The 19,760-nt window shown below is 43.0% G+C and overlaps 2 protein-coding genes across 4 annotated transcripts in view; one reads left to right on the plus strand and one right to left on the minus strand.

Annotated features, from left to right (window-relative positions):
- The window catches only part of CUNH4orf17 (chromosome unknown C4orf17 homolog), a 13,632-nt gene extending 12,479 nt beyond the window's left edge, over positions 1-1,153 (plus strand). Inside the window, exon 10 of the mRNA XM_087737869.1 lies at positions 868-1,153. Within this exon, the coding sequence (XP_087593995.1) occupies positions 868-959 (92 nt within the window). The 3' untranslated portion in view covers positions 960-1,153. The remainder of the gene's footprint in view (positions 1-867) is intronic.
- TRMT10A (tRNA methyltransferase 10A) overlaps positions 1-18,803 on the minus strand; it is a 27,232-nt gene extending 8,429 nt beyond the window's left edge. Inside the window, exons 1-8 of one of the 3 annotated variants that reach the window (XR_015699482.1) lie at positions 18,696-18,803; positions 17,047-17,348; positions 15,837-15,999; positions 13,868-13,939; positions 13,309-13,383; positions 12,172-12,321; positions 10,891-10,996; positions 6,938-7,275 (exon numbers count right to left, since the gene is read on the minus strand). Coding sequence is in view for 2 of the 3 variants with exons in the window: in XM_087735537.1 (XP_087591663.1) it covers positions 7,109-7,275; positions 10,891-10,996; positions 12,172-12,321; positions 13,309-13,383; positions 13,868-13,939; positions 15,837-15,999; positions 17,047-17,267 (954 nt within the window). In the remaining variant the exon portion in view is untranslated. Of the gene's footprint in view, positions 1-5,508; positions 7,276-10,890; positions 10,997-12,171; positions 12,322-13,308; positions 13,384-13,867; positions 13,940-15,836; positions 16,000-17,046; positions 17,349-18,377; positions 18,588-18,695 lie in introns of those variants that run through there. The other 2 variants (XM_087735537.1, XM_087735538.1) reach the window with 2 other exon arrangements.
- Positions 18,804-19,760: the final 957 nt, after the last annotated feature.

The following is a 19,760-nucleotide window of genomic DNA, read 5'->3' on the forward strand; positions in this document are numbered from 1 at the left end:
GCAGGGACTGTGAATGTTCAGAAGCTCTAACTTTTGTCTTCTCAGCAGGACCCAAATTAGAATCATAGAATCACAGAATTCAATGATAATACGAGAAATGACATTTAAAACCTGAATTTAACTTCTCTAAGAGCTAGATACCCCAGACCCTCTACTTGCAGCCACTCAACTGGTTTCTCTTGATACGACACTCATGTAAATCTTCTCCTAACTGGTGCAACTCAGAAATACAGCAAGGTGAGGGACATGTGTACAACTGCGTCTGCCTCTTGCTAGAAAGAACATAGCGGCAAGAGGTACTGATTTAATCTCCACTAAAATCTGCTCCTGTACGTTATACACAAGCTGAAACTCCTGCCAACAAACGTTGGGATTCGCCCTCATCTAACATATCTCACTCACTCTTTGCAGGCTAAATTAGGCCTTCTCAGACTTCTTCAGCTACCAAAGCCCACTTTTGCAGCCTCAACCCAGTCAGGGCAAGCCAACAATACTGGCACTCCCAAGAAACACCTCTTTGTGTCCCTTCTGAAGCACACAGAAGCAACAAAAGTCAGTCCCAGAGTACGTTATCATTCTAACAAAGCCATTCATGCCAGATTTAATGCTACCAGCATTTACTATTGTTTGTATCTCTACTGGAGGAGTCAGTGAAGAGTAATCTTGCATAAGAACAAGAAGGAAAAAGAAGAAACCTCCAAAGCAACAATCTCTGCTTTTCAAAGTGATGTCCAGGGAGGCTTCTTTGCTAAAGAGTGGATGTGCTTCTATACTCTCAGCTACGTATGGAACAAAGCCAAACCAGTCTAACATAATCCTAAGCCTAGCCTGATAATATACAGCCTGCTTTTTCAAAATGTTTTCCAGAAAGCGAGAAAGAATGTCTTTTTCTCTCAATGCTGAGAAACAGAGGTCCAGCACAAGCAGACACACTGTTCCCAGGGAAGAACTGCAACTGAGAAAGTGCTGCGGAAACAAGAGACCATCCTGCCTTCGTACTCTGTCTCACCTGTGCCACAGCCACCCCCAAACAACAGATATCCCCTTTCCAGTGGAAGCCCCCCTATTCAGAGCCACTGAAGTGTCTCCCAGTCACCTGCACGTACAGAAATATGTAATCTTAGCACTTATATAATAAAGATAGCTGTTCAGACTCCCTGTTAAAATTTTATGCTCATTATAGTCCTCAAGCGATTCAACCAAACCATGCTGCACAGGTACATGAGAAGTGAGCTAGATGAAAAAAAAGGACAGAGGCAACACTTTTTGGCATCAGATTAATCTTTTTTTGTGACTCAGCCAGGCCTGCACAAAGAGCTCTTGTGTGCAGACTTGACTCTACAGTCACAGACATACTGGGGTAAGAAGAGGGGCACACACATTATCTGCAGAGATACATGTCAAGCCCTAGGCACCGGGGAAAAAAAAAAAGACCCTGGATTTTCAAAATCAGGCCTGCAGAGTGACTGCAGACGTCTGCCTCACAGCAAGCTAGAATTTGCTTCCATAGCTCTCATGATTAGCGGAGAAGCATCACAAATTGTAGCATCCAGTGGGGGGGTGAGGGAACACGGACGGGACGGGACAACACCAAACAAAGGTTAAAACCACCAGGCAAACCTCAAGCCATTGAAATAGAGGCCAACAATGACAGAAATGTATCTGGCTCTTGCTCAGGCCTTGTGAGTGAACTGCGAAAGCAGAACAATTGGGGTTGATCTGTTTTAAACATACCCCTGTCAACGTATTTTCACAAAACCAAAGAAAGGTGATAAATCAACCCTAGTTCCAGTTATTTTCCAGAGCCAGATTATTCAGTGCAGGCAGGCTCATTCAGAACATCTGGCCGAGGGGGAAGGAGAAAAATCCTGGTAGCACAGTGTTAAGGAGAGAGCAGCTTAGCTCAGAGCAGAGCTCAGTGTACTCTTTCCAAGAGCCCCTGCCTTCACTTCAAATCATGCCTACTGCAGTAACAACTACCGCATCCGTTCCCATTTCCCGCTGCAGAAGAGGAGTATGCTAACACCTGGGGGACAATCTCAGCTCTGCTTTCTCTTGGTGCTTCACTCGCTGCTGCACACGCCCAGCCGTGGCAGAGCGCCAGAGGAAGCAGGCTGGTGGGCATGAAGTAACCTGTAGCTGCAGATCCATGAACAGAGTATTTGTGAATGGCCGGCAGAAGGCCGGTCACCCAGAGCGGTCATGACACAAGTCTGCTTGCCAACTCAGACCACGGATGCAGAAACTCGTTTGTACAAAATGATTTAAATGGGTATCAGTTTCCCAGAGATGTAATTTCTATACAGCTGTGCAAGAGTATGAGCCTGCAGGCCACGGTAAGTGGGAGCGGAGCTTCGAGCGGGAGAGGAGCTGGCAGTGCTTTGAAACTTCCCCTGTGCCTTAGGTGTAAACACTACAAAGTCAGCTGGAAATCAAACTGGAAACCAAGTGAACTGGAAACCGAACAGCAGGGTTGAGTGACCACACACACTGACTAAGCTGTGGTAATGATTTATTGAATGGGCCAGATACTTGACCAAATGCTTTTGGGCCATACTCAGATTGCCTTAATACCATATAAATCTCTGTCCTGAGTGTTTCTTAACAGCTGTCTCTCAGCATCATGCTGCGTTAGCTGAGCCTGAAAAACTTAATTACATCTCAGAGGCTCACTACCGAAGAGAATCAAAATGAAAGCAACCATGCTAACATAGTCTTTCAACAGCACGGTTACATTTCCCCCATGAAGCTGACAGGTTACTGAGCAGACATGTTAGAGCCAGAGGGGTGATAGTTTGCAAGGACAGTTACAATCAATTGCATCTTCTGAGTCATTTCCCTTCCCAAAGCATCTGTTACTGTATTTGCTAGATGTCTGAAAACAAATCTCCCTCAAGGGCAGTTGACCCATCCTAGTAGTAAAGGAAGAACAAAGTTACGTTCAATGTGTGAATATCAAAATCAGAATTAAAGTCATTTTTGTTGGGAAGCGTCTCAGATATATAGTAACCTGTCGATCCAGACGGAACATCACCATTCCCCAGTACAAATGTTGCCCGGTCAAGTTTTCATCCTAAGCTTAAATTGTGCGTGTGTCCTCTGACACCTTCCTTATCCCACCTGCCTGCTTTATCAGTGACCTGCATTCTCTAGCAGGAGAAGCTGAAGCAGATTCTTACAATCACATCAGGGTGCAGCAGGGACGGAGAAACTCTTAAGACTACTCTCGCGAGGCAGCTGCATTTCTATATGTCCTCTAATAAAATTAGATGCCCTATCTTCTGAACTATCATTTGTCCCTACCCCCAACAGCTGGAAGTCTGCAGTCTTCAGGATCTGTCTGCTGTTACTGAGAAGGTTCAGCTAGTACACCAGTCTAAATGGTCGTGCATCCCTATCAAGTATCTCTAAACGCTTTGTGAAGTGCTCAGGTTGCAAACCAATATTCCTCTGCAAGTATTTATTTCTGTCCTTCTTCAGGGAGGTTATCCTGTCACTGCAGATCTGGCCCATTCAATAAATATGTAAAATCTTTGCATTGTGCAGTGAATACAGAAATAAGTATGAGTTATACACTTTATCATGATAACTGAATACGGGCAAGTTTTCAGAGCTTTCAGAAAAAAACAAAGAGCTGAGCTCAGGTAGCTGTGCTGCCATTTAAAACAATTTCATTAAGCAGTTACAAAAAAGAATAAAATGCATTAGAATAACATTGACTATTATCACTCTGTAACTTATTTATTGTAGATAAGTACAGTAACACTTTAGTTCTATCTGACAACAGCAGGAAGCCAGGAGAAACACACTAACAGAGAAAATAAATCCTGTCACACACCTGGGCTGCACAATTTAATCAGGTGATCTGCCTTCCCCAACCCACCCCCCACCAGTTTTATATTATACAACAGGAAAAAATATGTAACAGATATTCCCTGCATCAAGATACGAAGATTAAAAATACTGAAAAGCCTATGATGCCTAGAGGCCCCTCATGAAGTTGAAACGAACGTGTACTGAACTTGAAAGCCACACTCAGGGTCACACGATTTCTCACAAATCCCACAATACAGATTTCTGATCACTTGACTGTTTTCAAAGAGTTGCCCATTGCTGCAGAGGTAGGAGGTACCACATGGGAAGTCTGTGCCCTTCTTCACAGAGGCAGCCAGGGACACTCGGGCGTTAAAAAAAAAAAAAAAAAAAAGGACACAGCACATGAAATACATCAGAGCATGTATTTCAGGATAAGAGTGAAATACAGCACAAGACCAAGGCACAAGACCGAGACCGCTTGGGACGCTCTTCCCAGGGATGTCAGCAAATGGCCATCCTACCAGCCTCCATTTTCACACTGCAAAAAGATGCTGGAAAGACAGGAGGACTACCTTCCTCGCCTGTCACGAGGAGTTGTCGCATCATGGCAGGGACTGGAGGTGTCACCAATAGCACAAGCCCTCTTGCTTTTACAAGCTATTCACAAACAGGTTTCAGTTTCTCACACTTGATCTGATGCTGGGTGATTTTCATGTGCTCCAATCAATGGAACTGTTTTCATCAATAACTCTACCTCGAACGCACTGCGAGAATGGCCCTTCAGGGCTTCTTGAACCGTCACTTCTCCCTGAGGACTTCTGCATAGCTGCAGCCTCCTGCCTGAAAGTGAATCACCACTTTATCACTAGTATGACAGTGTCTGGTGCTGGCGATTCCACCAATGAACAGCCAAGCACCTAAAGCATTTAGAAAAGGGTTAGAAATCTCATCGGTGCGAGTCCAGGTCCACCAAGAACAGCCTTTATTCTAGACAGCTGCAGAAGTGTAGGGTACTGAAAGGCTGAGGACAGCAGCAGTAGTCAGAGGTCTGTGCCCATCAAAACCCCAGTCTACTGCCGCTTACCGCTCCATCTCACCACTTAATGCATCCCGAGGACAGCATCCTGTAGAAACAGCTCACAACAAGAGGCATGGACTTCAAGCCTAGCATGACCTGATTAAGTTAGCACAAACAGAGAAAAGGTAAACGGCAGAAACGGCAATTACTGGCTAAGGCACCAGTGAGGGCAGCAAGACCAGGTGATTGAGACGAGCAACGCACATGAACAGGCAACAGCTAGTCACCGAGCTGCTGGGACGTTGTGGAGTTAGCACTGGGAGCCTTCCAAGAGCAGCATGCCAGACCATCTTTTTCTTCTCTTTGTCCATAGACAGGTAAGCTTCAGATTTGCAACCCCTTGATTTAAAAACATACGCATGTGAATAGGTGTGTGTGTTTATCTAATTCCACTGGTGAAGATGTAAGACAGGCTGTGTTTTAAGCCGCAACACGCTTTCTTCACACCACAAAAATGCTTTGTCAGCAAAACAATGCCGTAAGACACTTTTGAACCCTTTCCAAATGTCTCCAAAGTCCCCGGTTTGTCTATGTGACCTGCTCTTGCACTCTCAAGCCTGAGTAAATAAGGCACATGTATGCAATGGTCTTAAGAAAACCTTAGAGAGACTGAAGAGTCTTAGATCAGGTTTAATAGGTGCTATGTGCATTAACACGTGGAACCTCAGCTGTAAAGACATAACTCCTTGTAATTTTACTGCTTTACACACTTGTATCGGAGATTCAGTGCAATACATGGTCGGTATACTTATGCTGCACTTTTTGTTACAGAAATAAAAACAGCAATGCTTTTATGAAAAAGCTGATGTGGTTTCTGGAACAAAAGCAATCACATTTTTGAAAACCCTGACAAAAAATCCCACATTACTTGAGCAACAGACCACAATCCATACTTTTAACAGAAGAAACTTTCCTATGGTTATTTAGGAAGTATAGAGAGAAGGGCACTGAATTTACAAAGTCACAACCAGTTGGCTGCCAACCCTTCACAGACCATAGGGACTAGTCGCCGTTTGAAAGCTGTAAGAACAGAGGGAGGAATACCAATGGATACAAGCTAAGCCATACTTGGATCAGGCCTCTGACTCCAGCTCAGCAAAGATGAACAGTTACGATGACGTATTCTTACGCTCTTCAGTTGACCTATGTGAAAGCTGCACTTGGTCAGAAGCTGCAGCTACCTGGCTAGTTCCTACAGAAGAAAGGGACAGGGCAGGCTCACAGGGGTGAAGCCACAGTTCCAAGGTGTCCATTTCAGTACTCTGCAAAAGCACTTAAGTCAGTTAGAAATAAGGTGAATCAGAACTTCCAGCCAAGACTGAGATGACGACTCTTTTTTTTTTTTTTTTTAACAGAAAACTATTTGACAGACAATACAATACATACAGGACCCTGTGATAAAACAGGTATACTGAAACTGAGTGACTTGCAAGAAAGAGTTCCTATCTGCTGGTATTGTCCTGAGACCGCGTGATAAATTTTCCTAAGAGGATCAAGAAGTAATCAAAAGTGATTGTGTCACCTCAGTGTGCACCATGTACCGACCAAGGCACACAATTTGCACTTGTGCAGACATCCATCCCACTCAAACTGAAGTATAAAGCGCTGGCTTAACGCCACACTCGTATTTCACCTACTGACCCCAGCTAACTAAACACGGTATATAAATCAGTGTGGCTCAGCTGAGAAAGGCAGTTCAGTTGCTTATGATTGTCTGCGGGGATGCTCAGGAAAATTAGAATTTTCATTTGTTTGAGTGTTCTTGCACACTTTCCAACAGGCACTAGTGGTACAGGTTTTGAGGTCACAGGAACGCTTGTCATTCACTGCTTTTAAGAAAACTTAGAGCAGAAATGGAGAAGAATGCATACATTAAAATAGTAACTACTAATGCTCTTGGGTAATACACCCAACTTGGTATGTATAAAAATAATATTTAAAAAAAATAAAATTGAATAGCTTCCTTGGGAAACAAAATAAATTCTGCATTTGCCATTAATTTATTTTTTTTAAAAAGCTATTAATATGGAAATTTATCTTTACCCTTCATGTCCAGAAACAGCTCTGGGCCAACTATGGAACTACTGAGCATTGAGACAATTCAGTATCACAAGGGCAGCAGATGGTCTTTGCAGTGTAACTGCTTCATGTCCCAGTTTTATCCCACGAACTGCATGCCTCATCTTTCCCATCATCATCATCTCATTCTGAAGCCTAGTTGCCATCCGAGTCATCATCTTCATCTTCTTTTTCAGACAGAGTGTGTTTGGACGGATCATTGGCTTCTCCCAAAGGAACAGCCCCTTTCCGCTGTGGCAAGACACTGAAAAAGGCCTCCTTCCAGTCTCTCTTCTCCAGGTATGCAAGGATGATCTCAAACACTGCAATGTCAAGAAAGACCATCAGCTCTTTTACAGGGAGATAAGCGAACTGCTGATAGGAACACCCCCTCAAATCCATCTTTACAGGGGTTTACATGCATTCGGTTGTGGTGAAGTACAGGCACAAGCAGATAAGGCAATTCTGCTACTGCTGCAGTCTGAAGCCAAGCACACTCTGAGTCTCCGGTTGTAAGACAGTTACTACAGCAGTGCTTTTATGCAGCGGCTCCAGTTTGAAATAATTTTTCTCAGGGACAGAGAGAAATGTTGCCCCAGTACTTCAGGTCTCCCCCTTGCCTTCCATACAGGCACTAATGCTTTCCCATGTTTGACAGGAATACTGCTGCGGATGCACGTTAACAGTGACTTTGTCCCCTCTCCCTAACATATGGACAGTCCAAAGTCTTCCTAAAACCTGCTATAATTGGCTTTCTCTTTTATTTCCATCTGAGCTTATGGCAGAAATCCTTATTAGTCTCCAATTCGGTGATTCTTTCTTGCTGTTTCTATTATGCTAACCATACAGTCACCCTACTCCTCCTGCTTCAGCTCCCCAAACTTTCCCTGATTGACAATAGCTCCAAATTGCCTTATATGCAGAATTCATAGGCAAACTCTTATTTAGAAAAATCCCAGGCTATCCAAAAAACCTCTCAACACAGATTGGGGCTCGGCAGCAGCAGGGAAGGCAGGAGGAGGCCCTATGGCTGCTGAGTAAGCCAGACTTGGATGACAAATCTGGGTCAGAGGAGTGGCTCCTCAAGCTTGGGGCTACAGGAATAGTGCTAACACCACTGGAGAATGCTGACTTCAAAGAATGCACCCAGCACAAGCGTTCTCGATGCCAAGCAACAGCATATGAGAAAGGATCAAAGGAGCTGTGGAGGGAAAAAAAACCTTACAGAGAGTTAGGCAGGCGTTCAGAAAAGGAGGAGCAGCACGGATCTCATACTCACTGAGAGTCAAGTTACAGAAAAGTGTCACGTTTACTAGAGGTTTCCTGGATCCAGGTTTACTGGACAGCCAGCTGCTCTCTGTGACACTGATATTGAAGAGCTGGCCATTTTACTAAGCAGGTTATTCACCTGAAACGTACTGTGAAGGTATGAGCTCTCAAAGGACTATATTAATATCACTGTAAGTTACTGCAGAAAGCATCTGTGGCAAAAATGCTGGCTAAGAGACAAGAAGAGGATAAGGAGCGTGTTTCTTCTCCTTTGTTTTGGAACTTCCTTTATCTGCATAGTAAAACAATGGAAAAAGAGCGGCTTCCACAGGAGAACAGAGGCTTCTATGATGGGCTGCAATAGCAACAAAAACATTATGCAAGGACAGAAAAAGGCAGTGGGAACAGTTGGTAGACATCATAATAGACTGGAATGGAGCAATATGGTCCCTGTAATATATATTACAAAATATTAGCCTTGGGATACAAACCTGAACAGAAGGCAACAAACTCTCTCAGCTACACTTGCAGTTCTGTTTTGCAATACAGTGTTTTACACAGATCGCACATCTTCCAAGTTTTAAAATTCTAGATCGAGTTAAAAAAAAAAAAAGCCCCATCTTACACCTTGTCAGTTTTCTAGCATCAAATATTTTGCACATATGTGTGTTCCTCATGCCACTTTAACATGGCAATGCAGGCACTGAACTGCCTGTGGGAATATATGGAGACTCAATCCCAAGAGAGAAGGATTATAAATAAATAAATAAATAAAGTAAAAAGCAACAAGCAAATTCCACTCTTTACAACGCCCTCCATCTCCCACCACCAGAGGGCCCATTTAATTAAAGTGCTTCAAAGACTGACAACACAGTTCAGAAAGAGTTTCTTCTTCAACAGGACTTTCCAAATTCACACCTATCACAAGTAGTTCCACAGGGACCAGGCAGGTCCCACGGTCTCATCTGGCGAGCCCCATACTGTACTCTGCTAGCTTCAGCTTCTGCACCGAGGGCGGGAACCCAAAGGCCAGAACAACCAAATGAAAACAGAAAGGGTGAGTAACTGTAGTTACTGTAGTAACTGTAGTTACACAAAGCAGTGAGGTGGATGTATTCTCAGCAAAATACAAAAACTTCAGTGCAAATATCCTTCTCATCTACACAAAAGAGATTTGAGAGGCAGCTTGATTCTGTCCACCTTACTCATGCCAAGCATCTCCTGTGAAAGATGTCTTTTTGGATTTAGGTTGTAAGCCATTAGGGTTCGAATATACACCAGAGCCTTAATTACAACTGTTAAAGGTACCTCTACTTTTGGTGGTGGTAGGGTTGTGTTTATTTTCCTGCCCAAATCCTTAAGCAAAATACTGCTATAGTATAATCTTTACCTTAAAAAGGGTCTATGTGTTAAGAGCCTTTCGGCTGCAATTTGAAAATGCTTTAGAAGGGCAAAGAAAGACAAGCTCACACAAAATGAAACCTCGGCAACTAAACTGCAGTAGAATCAGTGCCTAAAAGTCTGGCACAAGAAACATGCACAAGACCATAAAGCAGATAAATGAAAGCCTCAATATAAGTGATCCAATTTATACCCAGTGCTCAAACATGTAGAAGACAGCCTCCAGAAATGCTGACACCAGAGGTCAGTATAAGATTATTGCAGGAAAAACTCCAGTAGAAAGCTACAGCTATCATAACTTTTGATGAATAACACATAAAGTCCTATTCTTGTCTATATAAAGCAACATTTAAAGATCAAGTTTTAGAAACATGTAAAGTCTTACAAATACATGGGGTTTGATAATTTTTCATTCTGGCGATATATTATATTCTCCTCCACATTTAAATAATCTTTACTATCATGCAAATACACACCTCATCAATCAATGGCATTTTAGGAAAATAAAGTTATTATCAAACAATGTGTTACATAATAAAATAAACTTGAAAGAAAACAAGGTAAGATAAAAGAACCTGAAGTGGGGCAAAATAAAGACTTGGACACCACATCACAAATTTCCATAAAGGTCTGAGTAGGCTCCGTTTTGCATATATTTCTGTTTAATGACACTGAAAGATAACCTAGTAATAAAACTGAAAGTTTAAAAGGAGTGGGATTCAAAACTTGGTGAAGCAATTGTATTCAATTGTATTCAATTCAGTCAGAACCAGGAAAACAGGTAAAAATACAGTTAAGAAAGCTCAGCAGATGGAGTACTGCTGATATCAAATGAGGCAAGTCTACAGGTACCTAAGCAGTTACTGCTGAACAAAGCCATCTGAAGAGGTGAAAACATCACATGCATTTATCTTCCCCTGGGATAAAATATATGGGATAGTTTCCAACATTTTACTCACTTAAACATGAAGCCTGGAAACAAGACCAGGATGGTAAGAATGCCAAAATTACTCATGGGGACAAGTCAATAGAATAGGAAGTGCACTTTTAAGTTGCTAAGACACCATCCTTTACATTTAACTATTTAACTAAAATATTTAAAGGTCAGGGCAGTTACTGTATCCCAAAGGCAACCAGATTCAAGAAATATCAACATAATAAAATAAGAACTGGGTATCTGCACTGCAGTGCACATTTTGAGGGTTCAAATTGTGAATATCACAGGTATATTCTATAATAATGTCACTATTTTGTGATTTAAAACTTACCATGATTGACAGCTAACACTTTCCGACTGTTCATCTTGACAAAGTTTCCAAGTGGGAGCTGTGCATGACCAATTCCCTGCTCTACGGCTTTTTTGTAAGTAATTCCCTGTGGGAAAGACACCAAAACAACTGGACTGAGAATCACCATTTCAGATCAGATTACTACAAGTATCAATTTCTAGCAAGAGTTTTGCCCGTGCTGCCATGATCTTGCTTTAGAAGATATTTACAAAAATAAACTTACCCCAGTTAAACAGTACCTGCTTCAAGGGATACCTTTGGAAAACTTATTACTTTGAATATATGTCACACTGTGATGTACGGTCAAAAGGATCGTCAATAAAACTCGTTCATGCAGCTGCAGCTCTAAAAACATGTCATCAGCCACAGGTTGTTTTAAAGGCGAGTTTATGCTTAAGTACAAAGTTACTCAGATTGCAGTAACTGGGTATTTTTTGAGAGGAAGAGTAAAGGATAAAGAAATTTTATTTGCTTTTTTAAACCTGGCAACTCCTGTGCCCAAGATGGGCAAAAAAAACCCCAACCTTTAAAATTGTGTAAACACTTTATACTGTAATGACTATATAAAGAATCTGCTTTAGCTCCCTCCTAGCCTTTAACTGTGGATTGACTGCTGAAGCATCATTTGGTAAGGCTTAAGATCCATCCCTTTTTTAGCATCACATTGAAATATTAAACATGTCACCAGAAATTACATAGGAGTGTCTTCGAAGAAAAGCAGTAACAGTGCTTTCATTTCCCAGCTGAATTCTCTATAACATTCCAGGTCCACACAGCACGATCCCATGTACAGGTATGGAACCAGATCCCCGAGGCATGTGTGTTACTTAGCCAAGCTGTCCTGACAAGCAAACTTATTAAAAAAGGGCATCCAAGATTCAAGTGCTGTTCTTCATCTATATTTGGGCACGTGCACATATGAGCGCGTGCACATACACACAAGTGCATGAACAGAAACCAAACCCTTCTGTCTGAAAATACGTCCCTCAGTAAGCTGAGCAGTGTTATTAATTCCATTCCTATATTTAAAATGAAAAGATAAAATCCTAAAAAGCTTAGCATGTCTGCACTCTGGAACACAAGCCACTGCTACCATCGCAAGGTTTTTTTCCCATTTCTTCAAATTTTTTTTGAAGTTAGTCTTTTTTGAAGAAGTTTTCTTGTTATTTATTTTTATTAGTTTACACGTGAACAGCATTAATGTCAAATAAGGTGCCAAAAAAAAAAAAAAAGCTGTAAAGAAACGGACCCACAGTTTACCTTGTGGTGATTGTGATCCACCAGTCCTCCAATCACGTAGGCTTTCTTCTCATCAAGCTCACTGAGAACATCTGGGGAATCTGAGGTAAGATATACTAGGTCTTCTTTCTTTATTAGCTCACTATAGTGCTCTGTTCTAATTTGGATATCCTCAAAAAAAAAGTAGTTAAAAGAAGTTACATTCAGCTGATGAATTGCTGGGCAAGCTTTACAGACCCAAGATGGAACCAGCAAGAATAAATCCAATAGTATGCAGTCATTCCACATCCCTCATTCATGTTCAAGTATGTAGCACAGCACAGACTGACTGCTGCATAAATAACGCACAGTCCTTACGCTGACTTGTAAAAATGATCAGGGAATTTTCTGAAACCCCAGAAGGACTTTACAAATCCTTAAGTTCTTGTGATTCCCTTCAAATGTTACCGTATTTCTCCTAGCTATGCAAATAATTTTCAAGTCCACCTTTCTAAAAGAAGCGAAACGAGAAGTAAATGCTTAGTTAACATGACTTGTTTGATAAGAGAGGTTTATGCTTTGCTTTTGCAAAGCAGCTATCGCCCAAGACATCCTGAAAGTAGAACTGTTTTTATTTACGCTAAGTGCTCTTCATTTGAAGTGGTTGGAATATTGGTTTAACAGGGAATCGCAAGGAAAACCACGTGAGTTTAACCATAAGACAAGCTACTTCTCTAAAGAACACTTCAGTGTTGAGAGGCAACATAATGGAAGTGCAGGTGCACACAAGAGAATCACATCAGGACTTCAAAGTCGTCTTTTTCGCCAAGAAACAAAGAGCGCTGTCAAGAGAGACAACTGTCAGAACTGCCTAAATCAAGTAGTCTTGCTTAGTCTATCAGGGAATGGAATCTGTTCAATAAAACCAGGTGAAAATGGATATGTGTGGAGTTTTTCAAGCAAAAATCAAATCTAGATTCAAGACAAGCAGTCTTTGGCTTATATAAGTTAAATTAATTATAAGCACAAAGAGCCACACTATTTCTAATAAGCTATTGCTCTGATGTCTGAGAAAAACTCATGTGGAAAAAGCACAGGTCCTTCACAACTAACAACCTAGTTAGCCACTATAATCAAGATTTCTTTTTCTTTTTTTAACAGAAATAGTCAATTATTCACCTTCCAGTTCACCCATCCTTTGTCATTTTCATTCATGTTGCTCTTCAACTGTCCCCCATGGCTGGTCAAGTAAAACTTCAAAAAGAACAAACAAGAGGTACAAAACACTGAAATGTTAATATGCCTCTCTGTTTCCTCTCTGTACAAGACTTTTTCTACCCTTAACTATTAGCTAAAACTCTTAATTATTTTTGAGCTGAAAGTGGTACTAAGACCATATTCACACTGTCAGTGACACATTTAAAAGACAAATACACACTGACAGTCACTTTTTTTTTTTTTTAATTTGTCAGATAAAACTGAGTGTCAACAGTATTTTCGTCGCACACCAGTATCTGGCACTCTTCATCTGCATGCACATACTTTTTCACATATACAGGGATTTTTATAACATGTGGGTTGAAAATTAATCTGTTACAATAGAAGTAAGTTTCATCTTAAAAAGAGGCAGCTTAAGTATTTTTTTTCTACTATAGTTCTCACCACTTGGGTCACAGCTGCCCTTCTCACATGCTTTGCACATGGCAATGTGGTCAGTGCTCAGTTTGTTTAAACGTACCTGCACGGGATGAAATGCTTTGCGGTTTTCTGCATAACATCTCTGAATTTGCTTGTGAAGCTTCTTAACATCCTGTATACAACACAATTTGTTTTTACATAGTCCTTCAGAGAGACCACCACAAAATGCTTTACCATGAGCCAGTCGAAGTTAAAGAGAGAAAAAAGGAAGCTTTTAACTGGCCAAAGGGACCACTGAGAGAGTGTGGACATCAGACCCTGAGAGAAAAAACAGCCACTGTGAAGGGGTTCTGCTGACAAGGAAACACATGCGTCTTCCACAAAAGTGAATTTAGACACCTCTATGCATGTGCTTGATTTGCATTATTCTAGGAAACAAACAGAACAAACAACAATCACTGAGATTTAATTATATGCAATAACCTACTCAAAATTAATCTGAGTAATCTAGCAGATTTATCACTGTGACAATACTCGGTCTTTCACCCATGGGAAAACCCTGAGAGTATACAGTTTATATTTAAGAAAATTAAATAAGCATAATTAACCTAAAGAACCTCAGAACAATGCAAATAATTTAGGGGCTGGCATTTTGACCTGACAATTTGGACAACAGTTAACTAGTATTACTTAAAATGCAGCAGACTTAATTTTTAGTCAATTACGTTTTTTGTAAGGTATATTACATATTATTACATAGTATTCACACAAAGCAGTGTTTTGTAAATACAACTGATTCCCATTTTAAAATGAAACATCATTATATTGCTTTGATTCATGTAGAGCTTTGAGAATGTTTTGATATTTCCAAAGGATTTCAAGTAAATTACACTTTACCACTGCAGTATTGCGATGCAAGTTTTTACAGACACTAGAGAAAGCATCTAATTAATCCCGTTGCTAAAGGTCATAACCATCTTCACTTACAACACTTCACCCTTCCTAAACACCTGCAGAAGTGCCAGGTTTTATATCAGGCCTAACAGGGGCTCTGCCTGACCGAGGAAGGAAACGCTTTACGAAGGATGAAGCTCAGCAGGAAATGCCCAGCCAGCATCTCCGGAACTATCAAGGAGGTCCTCTGGCCTCTTCCGGGGCACTGCTGAAGGGCTCCTCAGGGAACCAAGCTCCAAAACACCAACTGGAGCTTCCCCAGAATTTTGCGGTGAGCAGCACGAGCCTCTATTAGTGTTATACAAGCTTTGCATTACATTCAACGAGCAGCCAGATGGGCTTTGCGAAAGCTTGAATTCAAGCAGTCTTGCTGGGCAGTGAAGTCCCTGGCAGAGGCAGAACAGCTCAGGGTACCAGGGAAGGGAGAGGCCTGCCTCAGAAACCAAAGGCCACAGTTTTACAGGAGGCTGCAGATTAACATACTTTCCTTGTAGAGTTAAAGCTGTTTTGATCTCAAAACACCACACCAAGCATCTTGACCAGTGGTTGGGTAGCACACTGATCTTTCTCATATTTCCCTATCCTGCTAACATCTCACCCGTTCCTTCATCCATTCTAAAATTTTAGAGATGGGCTGGACAGGGTCCTCCTGTCCCAACTGCGCGAAAAAGCTCAATATCCTCATAATGCTCAAAATTCTCATTTCCACAAATACTTGCTAACACGGTTGGGAGCCTCAGGTCCACTTTGAAAGGAAAAGTAACGGGATGCAGCATTTGCAGCCTCTCTAGCAAAACTATGTTGAGGCAGAACTGCACCTAGCTTCATGGTGAACACGAGGCACAAACTGTTTCTATATTCCTGGTTTTGGAATCAAACCAACTTACCACATCTTCATGAAGGTGAACAAAATCTTTGGCAAGCTTATATAAAGGTACATTCCAAACCCTAAAAAATTCAGCAGCTGACGCAAGGAGGTCTGGCAGTCATCACAATCTTAAATACACTAACTGTCCTCTGAAAGCTGCTCTCTGTTTTTTGTGCTCTGACATTGCATCAATGCTGTCACTGGAGAACCTTTCAACATTTGTATGTGATGGGTAAGTTTCTTTTACCTTTAGCACCATCAAGTCATCAAAGCTGCAGTCCACAATGAGGCGAAGCGTACTAGGAACAACTTCCCTTCGCATACGCTTTCTGTCATTCCCTTCGTTATTGGAGTCCAATTTTGACTGACGTTCTAGTTTTCTCTTCTGGCGTTTTTCTTTTCGTTTTTGCCTGAACAAACAAACAAACAAACAAACAAATAAATCCTCAAAAGGCACTGCCAAATCTGCTGAGGTATGTGTTATGCACATAAATGTACACCTCTACGATCAAGGTGGTTGCCCCATGACTGTGGTAGTTTAAATTTTTCCTGTTGCCTGCGTCTGTGCTAGGCTGATACCAGCACGGAACACATACCCCATCTTTGTGGAGTTCTATATGTACCTACAAAGACAGACAGCTGACACAAATTCAGTGAAGTCAATAGTGGGAGTCTCATGGATTTAAGGGTGCTCCAATTCAGGTCCCATAACAGAAACAACCAAAAAGATTGCCAAAATTGCAGTACCAGAATCAGAATGTGGAAGGCAATTTACCTCCCGTTCCACTGAACAGTTTTTCAAAAGGCTTCTGAAGGAATTGTTTCTTCCCCCTGCTCCCCCGACGGCAGCAGGCAGTTGGGAGATCAGATTTCAGAGACAGCAAATTTAACAGCCACTGTCTCGGGAAGGAACACTTCGCATTCAGCAGGACAAAGATAAAGCACAATCAGCCCATTTGCAGATACGCTTTCTCTCAACAACAGAATAATACAGAAGCTCATCATCTTCCAAAACTATTTTAACAGATTATAAGTCAACATAACTTATAGCACAGCATTTCATGTGTCAAAAGAAATTTTTTTTATTCACTGTCGTTGTAAGATTCACCAAGTCTGACAGCACCAGGGAAAGAGGGCACAGTCTATTCAGAAAGGAACAAGGCCACACGTTACTTCTCCCTTCTGACAAACCAAAAACATGCAAGTTCGAATCCCTCCTGATATCCTCTTCAAGCTGAGGAACACTTCTAGTATGAAGAGAGGATGCTTACCTTTATAGCTTCTTCATATGCAAATGGAGGGGCCTGCGACTACTGCTTTAAACCTGGTGTGGGAGAAAACTGGTTCAACTGCCTTGATTTGCTAAAGCAACCTACACTCAAACTCTGCTGACGCATCGTTGTTATTAGCACTAAATACTACACATGATCCCAGGAAAGCTATTTCGCAAACCATACCTCCGTAGGTCTTTCTGTTCTTCCCACTGTTTCTGCTTCAATAGCTTCTTCCTTTGCCTCTTGGACATGGGCTCAAGGCATTCTTCCTTGTCGGAGCCTGCCTCCCGTCTCTCTACTGGGTTGTCACTGGACTGCACCTTTCCTTCAACATCAGGAATTTCAGGGGACATGGTATTTTCCGTTGGCACCGCTGGACTTTCTGTTGGTGTTTCTGACGACATTAGCTTTTGGCCGAGTTTATTGACTTGTTTCTCAACATGTGATTAATAGTTCATTAAAAGCAAGCTTTTCCCTCACCAGTTCTGTAAGAAACAAAACAATAGTATGAGTATTATTAACAAGAAGTTCAATTAGCACAAATATCACTCTACACCTACCATAAACCTGAACAAAGAAACAATAAGTAAGAGATGGTCTTTTCCTGGTTAAAGCTAGGTTAGTGCCTCTGCAAACAGTAACATGTAAAATACTAAAGAGATTATACCCTGTATTCAGATCATGTCTAAAATGCTGCCTGCTACATCTGCAGCTATTCAACAGTTTCCAGTTAACAACTTTGTGAAAACACAACTGCATAAAAGTAGGGAATCACACTGGATTAAATGTAAAAGAAAAAGCATTAGCAGTACTATTTACACGTACACAAACTATTCTCAAATACACAAACAGAAAAAATTAAAGAGGTATCTTGTGATATAACTATGGCAGCATGTTAGAGAAACATAATTTTAAAGAGCCTAAAGCCATTCTGGGGGCAAAAAAAAGGCGTGAACAAGATGTACCCCTTCAAAATTAATTTTTATTTCTTCTGAGAACCAGAGACACTGGCCAACCACTGACACTGGCCACTGTCAGTGGACAAAACACAGCAAGTAAGGGGACAAACAGACTAAATTGTTACTCAGCAAAATGTTCTGCGTTCAAATAAATTACAATTATACCCTCTCCTTTTCAATGGCAAGTATTATTTTTTCATACTAGTAGCTCCCCTGTGCTCAAAAGCCGCATAGTTTTCCAAAGATAACTACTTCACCGGAGGACACTGCATCTACAGAGCGAACATGCAGAAAAAAAGCAATCCCCGGGCTTCTGAGTCAGAAAACATGCGAAACACCAGAAAACCAGAGGTGTTTCAGCTAACGCACCCCGATTTCCCTGCCTGGGGGCGTTAAGACACAAGGCCCAGGGAGCCGAGATGCTCGCCTGGCACAGGTGCGCCTGCAGCCACCACAGGCACCCAGTTCTATACATACATCTATGCGTCTATATATAGACACGTATACATATACACACGTACAGCTATATATACACACGCATCTATGTATACGCACATTATATATATAGAAACACACGCGTTATTTCTGCTCACGCGCCGAAGTACCTCATAGCTCAACAGGACCGGCCACCGCCGCCCACCAGCGCCCGGCGGGAGGCCGTGACACACACACACACACACACACACCCCCCCCCGGCGGCAGCGACAGCCGGGCGTTACGGGCGGCGGCGTGGAGAGGGGGTCACGCTCCCCAGGCCGCTGGGAGGCAGCCATTTTCCCCTCCTTCCCTCTGAGGAACCCCCAGCCTGAACCCCAGCTCCCCCACCCCCCTACACCAACGGGTAACGGACGCGGCGCGGGGGCTGCAACGTACCCGCGAGCCGCCCCATGCGCAGAGGCCGGGCTGGGGAGGGGGCGGGAGATGGAGGAGGAGGAGGAGCAACCGTCCCCCCCCCCAGCCCCCTCCCGCGCACGCGCGCGCGCCTCCTCGCCCCCTATGACTTCAAATCCCGGCGAGCAACGGGCGGCGTGACGTCCCGTTGACGGGCATGGCCCCGGCGCTGAGGGAAAAGGGAAGTGTTGAGTGACGCCATTACGGCGCGGGGCCCCTCGCCTGCCCAAGGAGCGGCCGGTAGCCGTGGGGCGCCGCCCTCGCCCCGGTCCGGCTCGGCAGCGGGGGTTGGCACTGACTGCTGCGGCCTGGGTCGGCTCTGGCTTCACCTGGAACGGCTTCCAGTCAAATAAAAAAAGGAAAAGCTACAACCGTGACAAACGCACTCGAAGATCAGCCGTGGTTTGGGTGGGCTTCTCGTTTTTGCATCCTCGCTTACAACAGACGCTGAGAAGCAGAGGTTGGCTGCCGGTGGGCCCTGCCGCCCGCCCTGCCGTGGCCCTGCCGCCAGCCCTGCCGTGGCAGCAGAGCGAGTGCGGGTGGACGTGGGTGCCGCGGCCAGGCTTTAGGGGCCTTTAGGGCCCGACTTTGCAGGCAGGTATGCAGATGGGCCGGTTGCTCTGACACCGGCCGGAGTACGCGCTGGCCGGCTACCCTGGTGGCGGCGGTGGCTCCGCAGGATTAAGAGGAGCGAAAAGCAAGAAAACCTTATTTTTATCTGATGGTTTTGATGACACCACTGAGTTCACGCAGGGGCCAGTGAAGTATTTTTAAGTGGTGACATTCCTCAGGGCAGATTTCTAGCCCAGCAATGCCGTCTTCCCTCTGCCCCCTAAGAAGGGGTGCGTGCCTTCAAGCTCCATATTTTTAAAGGCCGCCGCCAATTAGCTTTTTAAACTCTAGTGTCAATGCTCAATGAAGGGCGACGTTCTTTTGCCTTCAGATGACTTCATGAAAGAATGTTGCCCTGGTACAGGAGTCAGTTCTGGATACTGGGATTATAATATATGAGAAAAATATATTTTGAGCAGCCTAAGTATATAGATA

The sequence above is a fragment of the Nipponia nippon genome, unplaced genomic scaffold, assembly GCF_047370975.1.
Source record: "Nipponia nippon isolate SJK-2023a ecotype South Korea unplaced genomic scaffold, ASM4737097v1 scaffold_6, whole genome shotgun sequence".
In the NCBI taxonomy this organism is placed as follows: Eukaryota; Metazoa; Chordata; class Aves; order Pelecaniformes; family Threskiornithidae; genus Nipponia; species Nipponia nippon.